The sequence below is a fragment of the Mobula birostris genome, chromosome 2, assembly GCF_030028105.1.
Source record: "Mobula birostris isolate sMobBir1 chromosome 2, sMobBir1.hap1, whole genome shotgun sequence".
NCBI classification, from domain to species: domain Eukaryota; kingdom Metazoa; phylum Chordata; class Chondrichthyes; order Myliobatiformes; family Myliobatidae; genus Mobula; species Mobula birostris.
The window spans coordinates 180,345,519-180,367,050 of record NC_092371.1 but is presented as its reverse complement, the minus strand read 5'-3'; the positions used below and the strand labels follow the sequence as shown (position 1 = coordinate 180,367,050).

Sequence of the window (21,532 nt, the reverse complement as noted above, 5' to 3'; positions counted from 1 at the left end):
CTATTTGAAACTCGATCTTGTGTTTTTGTCCTTTGAATACACAGGTGAGTGTTTTTTTGCCCAATGGCACCGTCTTGTGGCCAAAATATGCAACAAGCTTGCAGGTGGATTTTTCCAGTCTTCCTCTGATGTCCAGTGAGTTGAATGTTTCTGCTGACATTACATTGCACTTTGTCTCAGCGTCAAGCTTAAATGTTACATTCCTCCTGTTTATTATCAGATCTTGAGTCTAATCATCTTCATCCTCCGTTTCTGCATTGTCAGTATTCTTGATGCATACCTCCTGTTCCACTTCAACTGTGCCAATGAACATGTCACTGTTGCCTTCACTCTGTTCCACAGCGTGCATTTTCCTTGCGTGCTCCTTCGATCTGCACATCTTTGCAAAGTGATTTCTTTTCTGGCATAACTTGCATGTCTGACCAAAGCCTGACATTTTCTGTATTCATGTTTATAACCACATCTGTTGCAATTAACTTCCTTTTGATCATCCTGTGGAGCTGGCTTTGTCCTACTCTTGTTAGTTTTCACAGTTTTTATTTTGTGCACTTCAATCTCTTCATTGAGCACTTTAACCTCGCTGATCTCACTGACACGGCAAACATCAATCGCCTTTTCTAATGTAAGATCCGCCTCTCTCAATAGCCTGCCCCTCACTTGATCATCTCGTATGCCGCATACAATCCTGTCACGTATTAAAGAGTCATGCAGTTGACCGAACTCAGTCTTTTGCCTTGTTCTTCAAATCTGTTACATAGGCGTCTATAGTCTCTATTGGTCCTTGATCCCTCGTAAAAAACTTGTGTCGGATGTACGGTAGGTTTTTTCTCGGTTCGCAGTAATCTTGAAACTTTTTCTTCAACACTTCAATTTTATCTTGCTCATCATCTTGGAAGACAAACTTGTTGCAAACCTTTATTGCCTCTTCCCCCGCCACATGCAGAAACGTAGCACATTGCACTTTCTCCGTCTTTTCAACTACGCCGCTAGCAGTGCAAAACAGCTCAAACTTCTGGATCCATATTTTTCCAGTTCTCAGCAAGATTACCTTGTAGGCTTAAACTTGATGGTGGCTGTAACTGTGGCATCTTTTACGTGTCTTCTCCTTTTTTTCTTCGCGATTTCTTCTGACGCCATGTAATATTGATGTGACTCTGCCACCGCTGTAGATTAGACAACCACGTTTTTCAACAGACTTCCATTTTTAACTCCACGTCCTGACGTCATACGCACTTTGACGCTACGAATACTCACACAATACATTACAATCACTTACTTGACAAGTTTACTGTGTTTCCCTCTGCACAGATGCTACTCTAACCTGACAAGTATTTATAACATCTTCGCTTTTTATTTTAAATTATCTCAGATGTCGGCCAATTCCATCTGGAAATCAACCATACTATTGGTTGAAGTTACGCTTCAATGTGGGCATCAATCACAAACACAGTTCATGGGTGAGCGACAGCAAAAGCGGACCAATGGCGTCGCGAATCCATCCCAACTCTTAAGTCGTCATGCGGAAGCACGAGAAAAGGCGGGACTTCCGATATAAGTTCCGGCGCTGCTATGGAGCAAGAGGAGAAAGCGGGAACAGTGCCAGTGGATGACATTAGCAAGCTGCGTATCACCAATGTGTGGACCGTCCTATTGTCAGTAAGTGAAAAAGAACGGCTTAACGATGAGAAGCCCAGGTTGGTCACGTTGAGGCGTCACTGGGGTGGGCGATCTGTTGGCGCTGCTGAAGCGTCGTCAAGGGTAATTGGCGTAATGACGTAATCTCGCTGCGCTGTAATGTCATTTCGCAGGTGCCTGGCTGTCCTTCCCTGTATCTCTTGGTTGAGTCATGAGGAATGATTTAATGAAGTCCAGGGATCCTGATATGTCTGAGGGTCTGTTGGCTCATTAGTACGTTAAGGAAAATTATTGTGATATGTTAAGCATTTTCACTGATGGAGCAAGAGATAATTTAACAGGGAATGTTGGTGTGGCTGTTTTTGTACCAGAATTACAGGTACCAAAAATGAAATGTCTTATTAACCATTTATCAGTATATATTGCAGATCTGGTTGCCATCATTTTGGAGGAAAACTGTCCTTGCAAAGTTATAATTTGTTCAGATTCTTCTTTGGCTTTGACTAATCTTAAAACAGGTCATTCTAGCAGTTGGTCTGATTTATTGCTGGAAGCTCTTCAAACTTTATTTCATATTCAAAGTATTAGTCATTATGTCTGCCTTTTCTGGATTCTTGATAAGTCAGAGCATAAAAGGTTACAGGGAAGGCAGAATGGGATTGAGAGGGAATTGGATCAGCCATGATTTTATCCCCTTGCACATAGAGGTGTTGAGGGGAATGAGCAGGTTGATTGTTTGCCCAAAAAAAGCTGTTAAATGTCCATCTTTGGATATAGACCTTACACTTAGCAAATCAGAAGATAAGGGGTTGGTGGACCTAAGAATTAGGGAATTATGGCAAGACCTGTGGGATAATGAGCATAAAGGGAAGACTCCTTTACAGAATAATTATATAAAACTGTTGGATTGATGGGAGAAGGGGAAAACAAGAAGGGAAGGAATTATATTGACTTAGAATTGGCTATACTATGTTTAATTATTCCTTGTATCTTGCTGGAAAACATCACTCTGGGTTGTGTAGGTTTTGTCATTATGAAACAGTTGAACAATTCTTTTACAATGTGAAGCATATAAAGTTGAACGAAAGCGAACGCAGGCTGCACTACAAGTTTTAGGGGTTGACGGTTTTCATTGAAAAACTTGTAGGTTTTTGACTCCAGTCATATTCTATCAATGTGGAGCCCCAGTCTCTGACTGTAACCATGAGATATTGGAACAGAATTAGGCAATTCAGCCTCTTGAGTCTGCACTGCCATTTGATCATGGCTGATCCAGTTCCCTCTCAATCCTGTTCTTCTGCCTTCCCTGTAACCTTTTATGCTCTGACTTATCAAGAATCTATCAACCTCTGCTGTAGTGGCTGCCACAGCCAAATAGGACCATAGACCATAAGACATAAGAGCAGAATTAGGCCATTTGGTCCATCGAGCCTACTCCACCATTCACTCATGGCTGATTTTTTTTTTTCTGTTCCTCAGGCCCACTCCCCAGCCTTCTTCCTATAACCTTAGCTGCCATGTCCAATGAAAAACCTGTCAAGCTCTGCCTTGTACACCCAGTGGCCCGGCCTCCACAGTTGTTTGTAAATTCCATGAAATTACCACCCTTTGGGTAACGAAATTTCACATGTGGTAACAAATTCCATACGTTCACCACCCCAGCAAAAGAAATTTCTCCTCATCTCCATTCTAAATAGACATCCCTCTGTTGTGAGGTTGTACCTGCTGGTTTTAGATTACCCTACTACAGGAAATGTTTTCCCCACTTCTATTCTCTCTAGGCTTTTCAACATTTGATAGGTTTTAATGAGATCCCCCGTATTCTTCTGAACTCTAGTGAGCACAAGCCCAGAGTCACCAAAGCTCTTCATATAATAAACTTTTCAATCCAGAATCATCTTTCTGAACTGCCTTTGAACCCTCTTCAATGTTAGTACAATATTTCTTAGATAGGGGGCCCAAGAATGGACACAATATTCTAAGTGAGGCCTCACCAGTGCCTTATAAAACCTCAGTGTTACATCCTTGTTTTTATGTTCTAGTCCTCTTGAACAGTCTGCTAACATTGCATTTGCCTTCCTCACTACTGACTCAGCCTGAAAGTTGACCTTTAGAGAATAATGTACGAAGACTCCCAAGTCCCTTTAGCACCTCAGATGTTTGAATTTTCTCTCCGTTTAGAAAAAAGTCTGTGCTTTTTTCCCCTTCTTCCAAAATGTGTGGCTGTACACTTCCCTACACTGTATTCTATTAGTTAATTTTGTCCATTCTTCTAACCTGTCTTAAGTCCTTCCTCAGCCTCCCTGCTTCCTCAACACTAGCTGCTCTGCAAATCTTAGTGTTGTCCGCAAACGTGACCACAAAGCCATCAATTCTGTCATATTACATAAGAAGGGAGCGATCTCAATATTGACCCCTGTGGAACACCATGAGTCACTGGCAGACAATCAGAAAATGCCCCCTATATTCCTACTCTGCCTCCTGCCAATCAGCCACTGCTCTATTCTCCATCTCTGTCTTCAGGACCTCCTCCTTTTCCTTCTGTGTCATTGGTGCCAATATGTACCAAGACTTTTGGCTGCTCACCCTTTCCCTCTAGAATGCTGTGAACCCAATATGAGACATCCCTGACCCTGGCACCTGGGTGGCAATGTACCGTCCGGGTGTCTTGTCGCATCCACAGAATAACGTGGGGCTGTGTGGAATATGGCCCACTATTGATAACGATTGTGAAAAATGTTGGCCCCCATCTGTAATGCGGGGCTGTGAGGAATGTGGGTCCCTGTCCGTAACCCGGGGCTGCGAGGATTATGGCTCACTGTCCGTAATGACCATGAGGAACGCAGACCCCTATCCATAACGTGGGCTGTGAGGAATGTGGATCTGTCCGTAATGTTGGGCTGTGAGGAATACATGCTCCTGTCATAATGACCGTGAAGAACTTGAGCACCTGTCCATACTTTGTGCCTGTGAGGAATGTGGGCTCCTGTGCGTAACGTGTGCCTGTGAGGAATGTGGGCCCCTGTCCATACTTTGTGCCTGTGAGGAATGTGGGCCCCTGTCCATACTTTGTGCCTGTGAGGAATGTGGGCTCCTGTCCGTAATGTGGGCCCCTGTCCATACTTTGTGCCTGTGAGGAATGTGGGCCCCTGTCCGTAACGTGTGCCTGTGAGGAATGTGGGCTCCTGTGCGTAACGTGTGCCTGTGAGGAATGTGGGCCCCTGTCCGTAACGTGTGCCTGTGAGGAATGTGGGCCCCTGTCCGTAACGTGTGCCTGTGAGGAATGTGGGCTCCTGTCCATACTTTCTGCCTGTGAGGAATGTGGGCCCCTGTCCATACTTTGTGCCTGTGAGGAATGTGGGCCCCTGTCTATAACGTGTGCCTGTGAGGAATGTGGGCCCCTGTCCGTAACGTGTGCCTGTGAGGAATGTGGGCTCCTGTCCATACTTTGTGCCTGTGAGGAATGTGGGCTCCTGTCCATACTTTGTGCCTGTGAGGAATGTGGGCCCCTGTCAATAACGTGTGCCTGTGAGGAATGTGGGCCCCTGTCAATAACGTGTGCCTGTGAGGAATGTGGGCCCCTGTCCATACTTTGTGCCTGTGAGGAATGTGGGCCCCTGTCCGTAACGTGTGCCTGTTAGGAATGTGGGCCCCTGTCCGTAACGTGTGCCTGTGAGGAATGTGGGCTCCTGTTCGCAAAGTGGGACTTTGACCAACACTGGATTTGGTTTTCTCACTTGTAACCAATTGCAGGTGTATAAAATGACGCTTCTCTAATTGAGGGGAAAAAACAATTTGCTGCAGTGGGACCTTGTAACAACGGTTTTGTTGTAATCATAATGTGTAAACTGTTTCCTTTTCTTCATATAATATTTAATAATGAAAGAGAAATTGTATGATTTATTTTAATCTGTTCCTTTCGTTGTACAGATTCAGTGGTCAGAGCCGTGGCTGATTGGGCTGATAACTTTTCACGTTCTCTGCTTCATCCTAACTCTGGCAACAATCAGATTCTACAGACTACAGATTGCCCATTTCCTTTTTATGAGTAAGTTGTCTCTTGTTTTGGAGTTCAAAATACAGGATCAAAGACTATTAAATATTCAGTCTGAATCTAGTGCTTTAAGATACTTCTGTTAAAGCTTTGTGAGATCTCACCTTAGGTTGTCTTCACTTCTGTAAATGTCAACAAAGTATCATGATCCTTGTAAGCACACTTTCTGCCTGCTCCTGCCTTCCTGAACTCGTGCCTGCATACCTTGATTCCATTGATTCCATTTTAACCCCTTGGTTCAGTCCCTTCCCACCTACATCCACGACACTTCACATGCTCTTGATCTCCTCAACTTCCCTGGCTCTACTTACGTCATTTTCACTATGGATGTCCACTGCCTATACACTTGTATCCCTTATTGAGAAGGCCTTAAAGCACTCTGCTCCTTCCTCGACAATCGACCCGACCAGTTTCCCTCCACCATTATCCTCCTCTGCCTGACGAAACTGGTCCTCAGACTAGACAATTTATATTTCTGTTCCTCCCACTTTCTCCAAACTCAAAGTGTAGCCATGGACACCCACATGGACCCCAGCTATGCCTGCCTTTTCATTGGCTACATGGAACAGTCCATGTTCCTAGCCTTCCCTTGTAATGCTCCCAGCTCTTTTCTGTATTACATTGACATCTGCATTGGTGCTGTTTAATGCACCCATGCTGAGTTTGTCAATTTCATCAACTTTGCCTCCAACTTCCACACTTCTCTTAAATTCACTTAGTCTACTTCAAAGTTCAAAGTACATTAACGATCTAAAAGAATGTATACCATATACACTTCTATGATTCATCTTCTTGCGGGCAGCCTCAAAACAGAAACACAGTAGCGTCCATAAAATACTTCACATGATCCAATGTGTGGGGGGAAAAAAAAAGAACAAATTGTGCAAACAATAAAGTAAACAATTACTGCACAGAACATGAACTGCAAGGTCCCCAAAAGTGAGTCCACAGCCTCGAAGGCCACAGGTACCTCTCTCCCTGGAGACATAACTTCTCCATTTTGTGGCCATCTGCCCTTACCCCATCTCCCCAGCACTTTAACAGGGATAGAGTTCTTCTGGTCCTCACCTACCAGCTCATGAGCTTCTACGTCCAGCATTCTCTGCAGCTTCCGCCATCTTCAAAGGGATCCTATCAGCAAACACGTCTTTACCTCTTTCCCACCTCACCATTGTCCTTTTCGCATGGAACACTTCCTCTTTGATTCCCTTGTTCATTCGTCTCTCCCCACCGCTCTCCCTCCTGGCACTTATTCCTGCAAGCAGCAAAAGTCCCACACCTCCTCCCTCACTCCATTCAGGGCCCCAAACAACTCTTCAAAAATCTTCAAAAAACAGGATTTCCTGGTGGCCAACTATTTAAATTCTAATCCCCATTCCCATTCCGATATGTCAGTCTATGGCCTACTCTACTGCCACAATGAGGCCACTGTCAGGATGAAGGAGTGACACCACATATTCCATCTGGGTAGTCTCCAACCTGATGGAATGAACATCAATTTCTCCAACTTCCAGTTATTTTTCCCTGTCCCACTTCCATCTCCTTCATTTCCCCATTTGGGCTTCCCTCTTACCCCGTCCCTTCTCCTCACCTACTTATCACTTCCCCTCGGTGCCCCCCGCTCTAATCTTCTATCAGATTCTATCTTCACTAGCCCTTTATTTTTTCTACCTGTAACTTCCCAGTTTCTTACTTTATCCGCCTTCCCCTACCACCTAGCTTCACCTATCACCTTCTAGCTTGTATTCCTTCCTCTCCCCCCCCCCCCCCCACCACTTTATTCTGGCTTTGGATCCTTTCCTTTCCAGTCCTGATGGAGAGCCTTGTCCCAAAACATTGCCCGCTTGTTATCTCTATAGATGCTGCTTGACCTGAGTTCCTTCAGCATTTTGTGTGTGTTACTCTGGATTTCCAGCAGCTGCAGAATCTACTGTAAACAACAGGAATTCTGCAGATGCTGGAAATTCAAGCAACACACATCAAAGTTGCTGGTGAATGCAGCAGGCCAAGCAGCATCTGTAGGAAGAGGTGCAGTCGACATTTCAGGCCGAGACCCTTCGTCAGGACTAACTGAAGGAAGAGTGAGTAAGGGATTTGAAAGTTGGAGGGGGAGGGGGAGATCCAAAATGATAAAAGAAGACAGGAGGGGGAGGGATAGAGCCAAGAGCTGGACAGGTGATGGGCAAAAGGGGATACGAGAGGATCATGGGACAGGAGGTCCGGGAAGAAAGACGGGGGTGGGGGGGGGGACCCAGAGGATGGGCAATAGGTATATTCAGAGGGAGAAAAAGGAGAGTGAGAGAAAGAATGTGTGCATAAAAATAAGTAATAGATGGGGTACGAGGGGGAGGTGGGGCCTAGCGGAAGTTAGAGAAGTCGATGTTCATGCCATCAGGTTGGAGGCTACCCAGACGGAATATAAGGTGTTGTTCCTCCAACCTGAGTGTGGCTTCATCTTTACAGTAGAGGAGGCCGTGGACAGACATGTCAGAATGGGAATGGGATGTGGAATTAAAATGTGTGGCCACTGGGAGATCCTGCTTTCTCCGGCGGACAGAGCGTAGATGTTCAGCAAAGCGGTCTCCCAGTCTGCGTCGGGTCTCGCCAATATATAAAAGGCCACATCGGGAGCACCGGAGGCAGTGTATCACCCCAGTCGACTCACAGGTGAAGTGTTGCCTCACCTGGGAGGACTGTTTGGGGCCCTGAATGGTGGTAGGGGAGGAAGTGTAAGGGCATGTGTAGCACTTGTTCCGCTTACACGGATAAGTGCCAGGAGGGAGGTCAGTGGGGAGGGTTGGGGGGGATGAATGGACAAGGGAGTTGTGTAGGGAGTGATCCCTGCGGAATGCAGAGAGAGGCGGGGAGGGAAAGATGTGCTTAGTGGTGGGATCCCGTTGGAGGTGGCGGAAGTTACGGAGAATAATATGTTGGACCCAGAGGCTGGTGGGGTGGTAGGTGAGGACCAGAGGAACCCTATTCCTAGTGGGGTGGCAGGAGGATGGAGTGAGAGCAGATGTACGTGAAATGGGGGAGATGCGTTTAAGAGCAGAGTTGATAGTGGAGGAAGGGAAGCCCCTTTCTTTAAAAAAGGAAGACATCTCCCTCGTCCTAGAATGAAAAGCCTCATCCTGAGAGCAGATGCAGCGGAGACGGAGGAATTGCGAGAAGGGGATGGCGTTTTTGCAAGAGACAGGGTGAGAAGAGGAATAGTCCAGATAGCTGTGAGAGTCAGTAGGCTTATAGTAGACATCAGTGGATAAGCTGTCTCCAGAGACAGAAAGATCTAGAAAGGGGAGGGAGGTGTCGGAAATGGACCAGGTAAACTTGAGGGCAGGGTGAAAGTTGGAGGCAAAGTTAATAAAGTAAAGTCTTGGGTAGGAGGTAGAAACGGGAAGTGCGGGGTGTGGGAACTATAAGGTTGGTAGCAGTGGATGGGAGATCCCCTGAGTCGGTGATGGTGTGGGAGACAATGGCCTGGTGCAACAAACCAAGATCCACAAACCTGCCTGTCCTGGCCGACCTATTGTCTCAGCTTGCTCCTGCCCCACCGAACTCATTTCTGCATACCTCGACACTGTTTGATCACCCCTTGTTCAATCCCTTCCGACCTATGTTCGTGACACTTCTCACGCTCTTAAACTTTTCGATGATTTTAAGTTCCCTGGCCCCCACCGCTTTATTTTCACCATGGATGTCCAGTCCTTATATACTTCCATCCCCCATCAGGAAGGTCTCAAAGCTCTACGCTTTTTGGATTCCAGACCTAATCAGTTCCCCTCTACCACCACTCTGCTCCGTCGAGCGGAATTAGTCCTTACTCTTAATAATTTCTCCTTTGGCTCCTCCCACTTCCTCCAAACTAAAGGTGTAGCTATGGGCACCCGTACCATTTCCGACAACTCCCTCCCCTTTCTAGATCTTTCTGTCTCTTTCTCTGGAGACAGCTTATCCACTGATGTCTACTATAAGCCTACTGACTCTCACAGCTATCTGGACTATTCCTCTTCTCACCCTGTCTCTTGCAAAAACGCCATCCCTTTCTCGCAATTCCTCCATCTCCGCCGCATCTGCTCTCAGGATGAGGTTTTTCATTCTAGGACGAGGGAGATGTCTTCGTTTTTTAAAGAAAGGGGCTTCCCTTCCTCCACTATCAACTCTGCTCTTAAACGCATCTTCCCCATTTCATGTACATCTGCTCTCACTCCATCCTCCCGCCACCCCACTAGGAATAGGGTTCCCCTGGTCCTCACCTACCACCCCACCAGCCTCCGGGTCCAACATATTATTCTCCGTAACTTCCACCACCTCCAACGGGATCCCACCACTAAGCACATCTTTCCCTCCCCACCTCTCTCTGCATTCTGCAGGGATCGCTCGCTACGCAACTCCCTTGTCCATTCGTCCCCCCCATCCCTCCCCACTGATCTCCCTCCTGGCACTTATCCGTGTAAGCAGAACAAGTGCTACACATGCCCTTACACTTCCTCCCTTACCACCATTCAGGGCCCCAAACAGGGGTGCTGGATCCCTCCGGCTACCCCTGCATTCTCCGTGAATCGTTATCTGTCCGTGGCCTGGAGGTTGGGACCACTGGGGTGTCATCTCATTGTCGTCTGTTTTCATGAGGGCAGGCAGGTCATCTTCCATGTCTGCCTGCCTCGATGGCGAAGGTCGAGGTTCGTCGTCTGCTGTGGCTGATGTGGAAGGCTTGAAAAACGACAGTATGCTTGACTGTTAGCCTCGCGTACTTTTCTATCATACTGTTCTTTGTAAGCACTCAAAACATCTTGCAAATATGTCCAGAACCTCCGTACCCTTTCAAAATTAAAGTCGTACTTTATCATTGCAGCGAAAATCTCACGCAGTTGCTTCACGTTCAGTTCCTGGACAACTTCACTTTTGGTCTGTTCGCTACTGCATTTGGTTTCGATTGTTATCCTTTCCTCTTCCAACTGCATCAGCTCTTCATCTATCAGTTCTTGGTCATGGGATGCCAAAACCTCTTCAACATCATCTTTATCAACTTCCACAAGCCAAACTCACTTTGTCCTTACTTCGTTCACCACGATTGAAACGCTTAATTATGTCTATTTTTACGCTAAGTGTAACACCCTTAGGAGCTCTTTTAGGCTTTTCCGATACCTTAGAACTCCTCTTGCAAATGGCTGCTCGCAGGCACGTGTTTAAGCAATGCCAGCTAGAATGCGGTTCCAAATCCGGGCGAAGAGTGGCTGCTCGGGGCACGCGCTGTTTTTTTATCGTGCGTTGCCCTTTATTACACGCTGCCTTTTTTCGTAACAGTGAAAACACCTTCTGTTAGCGAAAACAGGTAACTAACATAGGTCTTTTGTAACAGTGAGGTTTCGTAAAGCGAACGATGGTAAAGCGGGGGACACCTGTAAACCAAAACATTATCATAAGAAAATTAATAAAATATCATTCAAAGTGCATGCAGCGCAGGTAAGCAGTGCAGTATACAGTAAACTGCACGCTGTCCTAGTGACAAGACTTCAGTGGTGGCAACATCCATTAGTCTCACAACCTTGGGGGGAAGAAGCTGTTGCACAGCCTGGCAATCCGTGTCCTGATGCTTCTGTACCTCCTTCCTGATGGTAGTGGGTAAAAGAGATTGTGAGATGGGTCTTCGATGATGTTTTGGGCCCTTTGCCTGCAACTCTTCTGGTAAGTGTCCATTGTAGTATTAATGGTAAGACTCTTAGCAGTGTGGAGGATCAGAGAGATCTTGGGGTCTGTATCCATAGGACACTCAAAGCTGCTGTGCAGGTTGACAGTGTTGTTAAGAAGCTGTATGATGTGTTGGCATTCATTAACCATGGGATTGAGTTTGAGCCTTGAGGTAATGTTACAGCTATACAAGACCTTGGTTAGACCCCACGTGGAGTACTGTGCTCAGTTCTGGTCACCTCACTACAGAAAGGGAGACTATAGAAAGAGTGCAGAGGAAATTTACAAGGATGTTGCCTGGATTGGAGAGCTTATTAGTATAGGTTGAGTGAACTCAGCCTTTCCTCCTTGGAGCAATGGAGGATGAGAAGTGACCTGACAGAGGTGTATGAAATGATGAGAGGCATTGATCATGTAGATAGCCAGGGGCTTTTTCCCAGGGCTGAAATGAGTAACACGAGGGGCCATCGTTTTAAGGTGCTTGGAAGTAGGTACAGAGGGGATGTCAGGGGTAAGTTTTTCACACAGTGGTGGGTGTGTGGAATGCACTACCTGCAATAGTGGTGGAGGCAGATACAATAGCATATTTAAAATTGATGTTTTGGAATTGCGTAGTCAGAGTCCAGACCTTAACCCATTTGAGATGCTGTGACATGACCTGAAGAGGGATATTCATGCAAGGTTTTCCAGAAATATTGATGAACTGAAACAGTTCATTTGGAGAAATTCTTCCTCGCTGTAGTACAAATCTGATCAGCAGGGGCAGGAAATGTTTGGTGGAGGTTATTGCTGCTAAATGAGGTTTTACCAGTCATTAAATACAAAGGTTCGCATACTACTTCCAGACTGGACTGAATGATTAAACAATGTGTTCAATAAAGACATGTTAATTACAATTATTCGTATGTTATTAGTTTAGGCAGATTATGTTTGTCTATTATTGTGAGTTAGATGAAGATCAGACCACATTTTATGAGTAATTAATGTAGAAAAGCAGATAAGTTTTAGATTAGAATATGAGGACACTCAGTCCTTGTTTATTGTCATTTAGAAATGCATGCATTAAGAAATGATACAATGTTCCTCCAGTATGGTATCATAGAGACACAGGACAGACCAAGACTAAAACTGACAAAAACCACATAATTATAATATATAGTTACAACAGTGCAAAGCAATACCGTAATTTGATAAAGAGCAGACCATGGGCACGGTTTTAAAAAAAGTCTCAAGTCCCGATAGCCCCATCATCTCACGCAGACGGTAGAATGGAGAAACTCTCCCTGCCATGAACCTCCAGCGCTGCAAACTTGCCGATGCAGCACCCTGGAAGCACCTGACCACAGCCGACTCTGAGTCCGTCCGAAAACTTCGAGCCTCTGACACCGAGCACCATCTCTACCGAGCACTACGACCCTGCCCCGGCCACCAAGCAACAAGCAAAGCCGAGGACTCAGGGCCTTCTCCTTCGGAGATTCTGGACCGCACAGTAGTAGCCGCAGCGAAACAGACATTTCAGAAGTTTCAGCAGATGTTCCTCCGTGCTTCTCATGTTTGCCTTCATCAAATCAGGATTGTGCACGGCACCCTACTTAACAGATAACGGATATTCATCACCGGAGTGGCCACTGCACGCTGCATCATGCCGCCATCTTCTCCTCTTCATTGCAAAGGGTTCACAAACTTCTTTGCAACTGGTTCGTCATTGGTGCCAATGTCCACTATGACCTCTGGCTGCTCACCCTCCCTATTAAGAATCTTCTGTATCCACTGTGAGGGATGTGCATCCCTCCCCTCTGTAAATTGCTGATAACTACCTTCACTGTCTCCCCTTTACAGGAAGAATAGCGAGCTTTGGAGAGGGTACCAAAGAGGTTCACCAGGATGTTGCTTGGATTATAGAGCATCAGCAATAAGGAAAGATTGAATAAACTGGATTGTTCTCTCTGGACTGGTAGAGGCTGAAGAGGGATATACTTATGTTTATAAAATTATGAGAAGCAGAGAAAGGACAGATGGTAAGGACTATCCCCACTGGAATTATGGGTAGAATTGTAAAATGCTAGAGGACATAAGTGAGGGACGTGTGGAGTTAATATAAAATATGCTGCCGGGGTGAAACACCTACACCTACACCTAGTGTCGAAAGAGACTTTTAGACTGGCACATGAATATGGAGGGATATGGATCGTGTGCAAGCAGATAGATTTAGCTCAATTTGGAATCATGGTCAGCACAGACATCATAGCCAAGGGTCCTGTTCCTGTAAACTGTTCCGAGTTCCATGTGTTTTTTTTTTCCCCCCTATTTAAACCTTCAATATCCTTTGTCATCCAAGGTTCCCTAATCTAGCCATCCTTGCTTTTCACCTCTGCTAGAACTTGCTGTCCCTGAACTCATATTTGCTCTCTTTGAAAAGTCTCTCACTTGATAGCTGTTGCTTTATCCACAATTATCTACTCCCAGAACGTATTTGCTGGGTCTTCTGTTTTGCCATTGAAATAGGTTATGCTATAATCTTGGGCTACAGAAAGATTGATTGGCTGCTAAGTTTGCAGAGCAATGGGAAGTGTAATTTAGCCTTTATAAATTTAAAGTGATGTTTTCAGAAGTAAAGTAAGAGCAGAATACAGAAAGAATGGAGTGGCCTAGGTGTACATGTCCAAAGGTCCCTGAAGGCAACCACACTGGTCAATAAGGGAGGAAAGAAGTTGGCAGGATGATCGCCTCCATTGGGCCGACGATTGAATATAAAAATAATGAAGTTACGGTATGGCTCTATAAAACTGGTGAAGCCACATCTGGATTATTGTCTGCAAATTAGATTGCCACAATATGGAAAGGATGTGTGTGCTCCAGGGAATCAGAGAATGTGCACAGGAAATCAAACAGATGTTGCATAAGATGGAGTATCTCAGCTATGGAGAAATAGTGGATGGCCTCTTGTTTTTGAAGTGTAGAAGGTGGCAAGTGAAGTGGGGGTAATCGAGGGATCTTATGGAGGTGCTCAAACTTGAGAGGCATTTATGGAACAGACAGTGGTAAACTTTCCCCCGAAATGTTGTCTGTTTATTCCACTCCATAGATGCCGCCTGATCTCTTGAGTTTTTCCAGCATTTCCTGTGTGTTGCTAGTTATTTCAGCATGACCCATTATAATTGAAAAGCAATACTGCTTTCTTTGGTGGGGGGAGGGGGGGTGGCAGAAAAAGAGGTGACTATACGTGCAAGGCAAACAAATTTGTCTGTGATTCATTTGAGTTGAAAAACACCAAGTGGTGTGACAAGTTAATCTTATTAACTGAATCTAAACTTTGAAACTAGATACGTAATTTGTGGTAATGCTGGGGATTGTAGTATGCTTATAGGCACTAGAGGTCAGTGTGGCACTTTATAAATTTTCTAAATCTATTTCAATATAGAGTTCTGTGCAATTAACCAATTAACTAATGGAAGGATGTTACAAGATGGGTTTCAGCTTAAATTAAGTGACTAGGTTTTTCACCAAACTGAACCCCAATCTCTTGTCTTTAATTCAGGTGTGTATTATATTTAACAATATAAAAGTATTTGGAACATAAAACCAAATCATTCGTAGAGACAATCACTGCTGGAGTTGATGCTCCACATAAGTTCATTTCTACCTAACTTATTACAGACCTTACGTTTATTCTTGTTTGGAAGAATCAGAAGAATTGATATACAGACCTGAGTATGTAGGGAACAAGAGCCTGAGGATAGCCTTGCAGGGCACCAGTGTTAGGGATAATCTTATCGGAATTGTTGCTGCTTATTTTTACTGATTGCCGTTTGTCGGTCAGGAAATCAAAGATCCTTGTAGAAGCTTTATAAACCTTAAACTTACACGATTATCCACATGAAGTTGTACTTCATGAACATAAATATCACATTTAGAGAATCCTCCTATTGTAATTCAACTTTATCTATTTGGCAAACTATGTAGCTCACCGTAAATCCCTGTACATCGTTGAAGAACTCACTATAAACAATGAACAAAATATGGAAATGTTAGAATATCTTTCACACCAAGACATTTCTGAGATTGGGCATCAGTATGAGTTTGTAGTGAGTTTACATCTCAAACTATAAATCTAGTTATGGTGATTATATTTTGACTTGTAGAAGTAATATTAATAGGTTGAGCATAGAGGTCAAATGGGTGCTGTGTTACAATGATAATAAGTTTAATGAATGATGACAGTGCAAAGTAGATCAATGAAGGTATTTCAGGTAGGTGATAAAATGAATGTTGGTAGTTCAATTGTCTGTATAACCTAGCCCTTGGTTCTTGGGGTCTTGACTGAAAAGTACTTTTAATTTTGCTTCATTGCAATAAGCAATTTGTTTATTTTCTGAGTATTTTTAATTTATCAATTTGTATAACAGTTAATATATTGCATCAATATTTTTGGACAGATGAGCAGCTTAGTATTTTCTTATTTCCTTTACACTTCCATTTACGAAGCTAAACAGAATATTGTATTTTGATGCAAAATTCAGTTACCACAAAGTTTTAAAGTATGTGTATGGTTTAAGTTCTCTCTTCCTGTTAGTATTTCCCCCAAGGATAGAATTGCACTTACCTGAAAGTATTATCACTGTGAAATCACTATTTTCAATGGTCCAACAGTAACTATGCTCCGTGACTGCAATCCTCGGTGAGTAGTGTAGAAAGGTATCTTACTTAAAAACAAATGCTGTATTACTAGGGTTCAGAGAACAATATTAATCCTATTTCAGAATTTGAAATTGAAGTAACAGATGTGACAATTTGCATTAATGCTTTAAAGTGTAAAATAAAGAAAAAGCAATAATATTTTTTATTCTCTGCACTCAAGATGAAATATACAATTACCTGTAGATCAGTGGTCCCCAACCACCAGGCCGCGGACCGGTACCAGGCTGCAAAGCATGTGCTACCAGGCCGCGAGGAAACGATATGATTTGGCGATAGGAGTCAGCTGCACCTTTCCTCATTCCCTGTCACGCCCACTGTTGAGCCATTACGCATGCGAGGTCATTACCCATGTGTCATCCATGTCAGCGCGGGAAGGAGCTCAACTCCTTGAGCTTGCAAATGACGGCGGGCTGAAAAGTATGTTTGACATAACATCTCTGCCAGCATTTTGGATCAAAGTCAAGTCTAGGTATCCTGAGATAGCCACGAAAGCACTGAAAACATTGTTTCCAACATATTTCTGCAAAGTGGAGTTTTCTGCATTGAGTGCAACGAAAACTAAATTGCGGAATAGACTGGACATAAGGAACCCCCTTCGAGTATCGCTGTCTCCCATCACCTCCCGATAGGATCGTATTGTTGCAGGAAAACAAGCCTAAGTCTCCCACTGATTCAGCAATATTGGTGTGTTGCAATGATTTTATATGTTCATACGGGGAAAATACGTGCTGTGTGTTTAATATCCAAACGTTACTTAAAATGTTATAATGCTATTGACTTACTTATATAACAATTACAGCACGGAAACAGGCCATCTCTGCCCTTCTAGTCTGTGCCGAACGCTACTTTCACCTAGTCCCACCGACCTGCACTCAGCCCATAACCCTCCATTCCTTTCCTGTCCATATACCTATCCAATTTTTCTTTAAATGATAATTTCAAACCTACCTCTACCACTTCTACTGGAAGTTCGTTCAACACTTACTTCAAGCTCCCCTGATAATTGACTTATCACTATATTCATGTGTGGAAAATATGCGTTGTGTGTTTAATAAATTCGTTAGATAAACCCTTTTAGAAACGAAACTGAGTGTATTAGCCACTTATCACCTATATTCCGGTCATGATTAACATCCCCCCCGAACAGAATCGCCAAAACGATTGCAGGAAAAATAATCGGGAGGTGCACGCATGCGCACTGGTGCCGGCGCAAGGCTTCATGGTCATTGTAGTCTTTCTCTGGGTAAACACAATGCATTTGACTGCTACTGTTGTCCATTGGCAACCCTACCCTACCCCCCCCCCCCCCCCCCCCCGGGTCGGCTGGTCTGCAAGAATGTTGTCAATATTAAACCGGTCTGCAGTGCAAAAAAGGTTGGGGACCCCTGCTGTAGATGAGCAAACTTTCTTAGTCATCAGTGATTAGCCACTTATTAATGTTCAGATGTCACTGTCAAGGTTATTTAGATTTTGGCTTTAATGGTTAAGGAAATAGTTAGAGATATTTGTCTTAGTTGGAGAATACCTTGTGAATAAAAAAGGTATTAATTTATCTGTTCATCAAGCTTCATGAGACTTGAGCAAGTTCATAGGTGATCATCTCGTGATTACAGAAACCCCAGTTACTGAGACCCAGCTTCACAGCTCAAATGGATTATTATATGGATACAGTCCTGCTCACTGATACTTAAATTTCAGATGTAAATTAGATCCTGTAATCTTGTTTTAAAAAAAATAGATCCCATGTGGAATTTTTATTTCTAGAGGAAGTAATCACAGATACCAGGATTGTGTAGATAGTGTTGTACTTCAGTGCAAATAGTACACTTCTAGAATTTGTTTGAGTCTGGTTTTGATTGGAAAGAATAAAAATATGTTTAGTTTCTAATTATTGGAAGCATTGGGCATGAAATGAGAAGTCTTTGTTTCCCCACTGGCAATCAGTAGTAGAAAGCTGCAGGTAATTTGCTTCTGCCTTGGCACTCAAGCTCCAGATGGATTTCCGTTGTTTTCAGGTTCTTTAAAATTCTTTGTAAGTGTGGAGTAATAAAAATTTAAGTGTTTATGTTGGAATGTGAAATTTCCTGTTAAACTAATGAAAACTTGAAATGAAACCAACTTTGATTTAACTGTCAAGTCTTTCTAATATGCATCATATTAAATGTTCTTACAGTTGTGTTAGTGTACTGCGCAGAATACATCAATGAAATGGCTGCAATGAACTGGAGGTAAAGGCTATGGAAGCTTTATAATATTAAATCTATTTTATATAAAACTCCGTAACTCATATCTGTCATTATTGGTTATTCATTTTTCATAATTGGAACTCTGAATAGATAAAAAAAGTTGGTAATTGCTCATCATAGGATAGTCCAATGTATTTGGTTTGTTATTTTTTTTTTTACAACCACAATGATCACTATTCACCTTGCCAATTTATCTATGGGAATAGGGAAAATACTGTTCAAAGTTATAGGGAATGGTAAAAAATACAGAAAATAAGATGAATAAAATGACAGAATAGGGACAAAAATGGTGAATGGACTTCACTATCAGTAATTTTATGGTGTACATTTTGATTATTTAAGGCATTACATATTTATTTAACAATACAGCACAAAGTAGGCCCTTCTGGACCTTCGAGCCATGTCGCCTGCCCAGAATCACACAACCGTAACCTAATCATGGGACAATTTACAATGACCAATTTAATCTATAGTCTTTAGACTGTGCGAGAAAACTGGAGCACTCAGGGAAAACCCAAGCATTCCACAGGAGTATGTACAGAGAGTCCTCACAGAATGGCGCCAGAATTGAACTCTGAACTCCAGAACACCATGAGGTGTATTAGCGTTGCACTAAATGCTATGCTACCACAGTGCCCAATATTGTTAAAAGACAGACAGATTTTGGAAATTCAAGTAAAAAGGCATTAAAGGTAGTATTTCAGATACAAAATAACTTGCCAGAATTGGTTATTTGAAATAGAGGAAATGCCATCATAGCAACATGAGCGAGCAGATTAGGTGGCTGAACATGAATAGAGAGAAAAGGGCAACTGCTGCTGGTGGAGGTGACAATTGCCAATGTAGACCCGAGAAACTGCTTATTTCTATATTTTGATTCTACTGTTTTTGAAATACTTCAACTTAACCTATCATAAATGAAATTGATAGAAAAATCTAAATAATTCCGAATTTCTGTTTTTTTTCCCCTAAAAATCTAATATGAATATTGAACTTTCATTTCAATAGAGTGTTAACTTCAATATCTATTTAACCTTGCAATGTTGCTTTTGTAGGAACAAACTGCTGAGCATTCCAAATATATTTTCTTTGGCTCAAGTGTGTCCTGATATTTAAACCAGAAGCTCAAATTGTTTATTTTCTTTCAGATTATTTTCTATGTATCAGTACTTTGACTCCAATGGGATGTTTATTTCTCTCGTCTTTTCAACTCCACTTCTGCTGAATACAATGATCATTGTGGTATGAGTTCACTTCTACTTAATTATGTTTTCACTTGTCCAGTGTTTGATTGTTTCCAGAAATTTCACCACTTACTGTTTTTTTTTTTTAGATCATGTGGGTATATAGAACATTGGCAGGAATGACAGAACTGAAGTTGCTGAAGCAACAGAAGAAAGCAGACAGAGAACAGGGCAAGAAAACCTCATAAGACTGCTTATATAGTTTTGAGTTTCTTTAAGCCTCTCTGATTCACCTGGAGCTTTCCCATTTTCTGTTGGACAAAGTCGGTCTGAATACAGGTTCAAATTTATTATCGTGGGTGTTGATGTCATGATATTTTTTTAACAGCAGTGCAGTACATTGGGAAGATGTTACATCATAAGAAATAGAAGCAGATATGGGTCATTGAGCCTCTCGTAGTTGCTCCTATCATTCCATAAGGTCATGATTGGTCTTGCAATCAAGAAGTAGCATAATTATAAGTTGTTGACTACACACATGCTGACTTTAATACTACATTTGGTCAATGAATGAATGACATTATGAACTTTTCACTAGTGGTGTATGGGCACAGGATATGTGTCATTAAATATTTAGTGGCATGGCTGATTCTGTTAGTTATCCAATTAAAGCTGAATTTTTGTCTTATCACTGAGGGATTTGGAGCAGTTTACATTTTGAGACTGCTAGAGGAGTTCCTTAGTACTTAAAACACTTTGTGTAGTCAATGTACAGTGGAAACTAAATAACTTTTGCCCCAACCCGTTGAGAAGAGTGCTTGGTTGTTAGTATGAGTTCTGACATAACACAGTTAAGTGCGAATCCTGGGCTCCTTTTTAAAATTTTTAATCTTCTGTACATTTTGTTTAATTGAAACTGGCATTTTTATTAAATCACATTCTTGTAACTTTTGAACAGTGTCTTGTGTTGAATCAAGTTTGTGTTCCTAATCCTGTATGTTATCAGTGGACTTGCAGTACATAGGAATTAAGGTTATAAACAAAGGTGATGGACCTGTCTTAAAGATTAAAGAGAACGTTGGAACTATTTTTACAGCCACTACTTTAGGATCAGGCTAAGTCAAGGTCATGAAGTTCCTGAAAATAAAATAAGGAAAGGAAGAATTAATATTTTCAGCCTTGGGCCTGTTTTCTGAGTATAGTGGATGATCTGTATTCACTGGATATTTGGAGCCATCTTTTGGAATAGGAACAAAGTGGGATGAAATGGAGATGATGCAAGAGTTTTCCCAGAGAGAGTGATTTGTGCATGGTCTCCCCATTTGTGCCCTTTTGTTCTAAAGGCTTCACTGAGCAAAATTGAAAAGGTTATCAATGAGGGAGGAAAAAGTAGCATGATGCAGCTATTAGCTTGGGACCATTGAGCAGATAAAACCAGGAGCAAAATCTATAGGTTGTTGGAGTAACTAAGTGGGAGATACCAATCTATCTGAAGATGCCCTGGTATGAACATATTGGTGTCTGGGCAGTTTTGCTAGGGACATTTTGTGTAGTTTTTCATTTCTACCTAGGGAGAAAGACAAGACTTACTGGAATCTAGAACAAAAAGAAGAACTGAAACAGCAAGACAAAAACAGAATGGTGGAAGAACTCAGTGGATCAAGCAGTATCTGAGGAGGCAAAATAGTGTATTTTAAACCATTGCTTATACAACAAAATGTACTAAATCTTGCTTTAAATAAAGTACTATCACTAAAATATGGTCAAAGCTGATTACTTCTCATTTGGTTGTGAGTGATTTTATTGGTATAAAGCCAATAGTTGAAAAGAAAATTGGTTCTGAATTTAAAAACGCAAACACGAGGAAATCTGCAGATGCTGGAAATTCAAGCAACACACATAAAATGCTGGTGGACCAAAACAGGCCAGGCAGCATCTATAGGAAGAAGTACAGTCGAATTGAGCCCAGACCCTTGGTCAGGACTGACTGAAAGAAGAGCTAGTGTGAGATCTCTCTTCTTTCAGTT

At 42.7% G+C, this 21,532-nt stretch overlaps 1 protein-coding gene across 2 annotated transcripts; it reads left to right on the top strand.

Moving 5' to 3' along the window:
* The first annotated feature begins 1,535 nt into the window (after positions 1–1,535).
* tmem18 (transmembrane protein 18) lies at positions 1,536–21,244 on the top strand. 2 transcript variants are annotated; one of them, XM_072251151.1, is made up of 5 exons: positions 1,536–1,656; positions 5,566–5,683; positions 18,249–18,303; positions 19,470–19,563; positions 19,655–21,243. In XM_072251151.1, exons 1-5 carry the CDS (start codon positions 1,570–1,572, stop codon positions 19,751–19,753), a joined length of 453 nt encoding a protein of 150 aa, XP_072107252.1. In that variant the 5' UTR covers positions 1,536–1,569; the 3' UTR covers positions 19,754–21,243. The 2 variants fall into 2 exon arrangements, with proteins under 2 accessions (XP_072107252.1, XP_072107253.1); XM_072251152.1 differs by lacking the exon at positions 1,536–1,656 and adding an exon at positions 1,899–2,014 and having other exon boundaries at positions 19,655–21,244.
* Positions 21,245–21,532: the final 288 nt, after the last annotated feature.

What these genes read in the sequence shown, in the direction of transcription:
- tmem18 (XM_072251151.1), top strand. Translation starts at nt 1,570, where the DNA reads ATGGAGCAAGAGGAGAAAGCGGGAACAGTGCCAGTGGATGACATTAGC. An exon ending in TGCCCATTTCCTTTTTATGA is followed by an intron (nt 5,684 to 18,248) that starts GTAAGTTGTCTC and finishes ATGTTCTTACAG; the next exon opens with TTGTGTTAGTGTACTGCGCA. An exon ending in ATGGCTGCAATGAACTGGAG is followed by an intron (nt 18,304 to 19,469) that starts GTAAAGGCTATG and finishes ATTTTCTTTCAG; the next exon opens with ATTATTTTCTATGTATCAGT.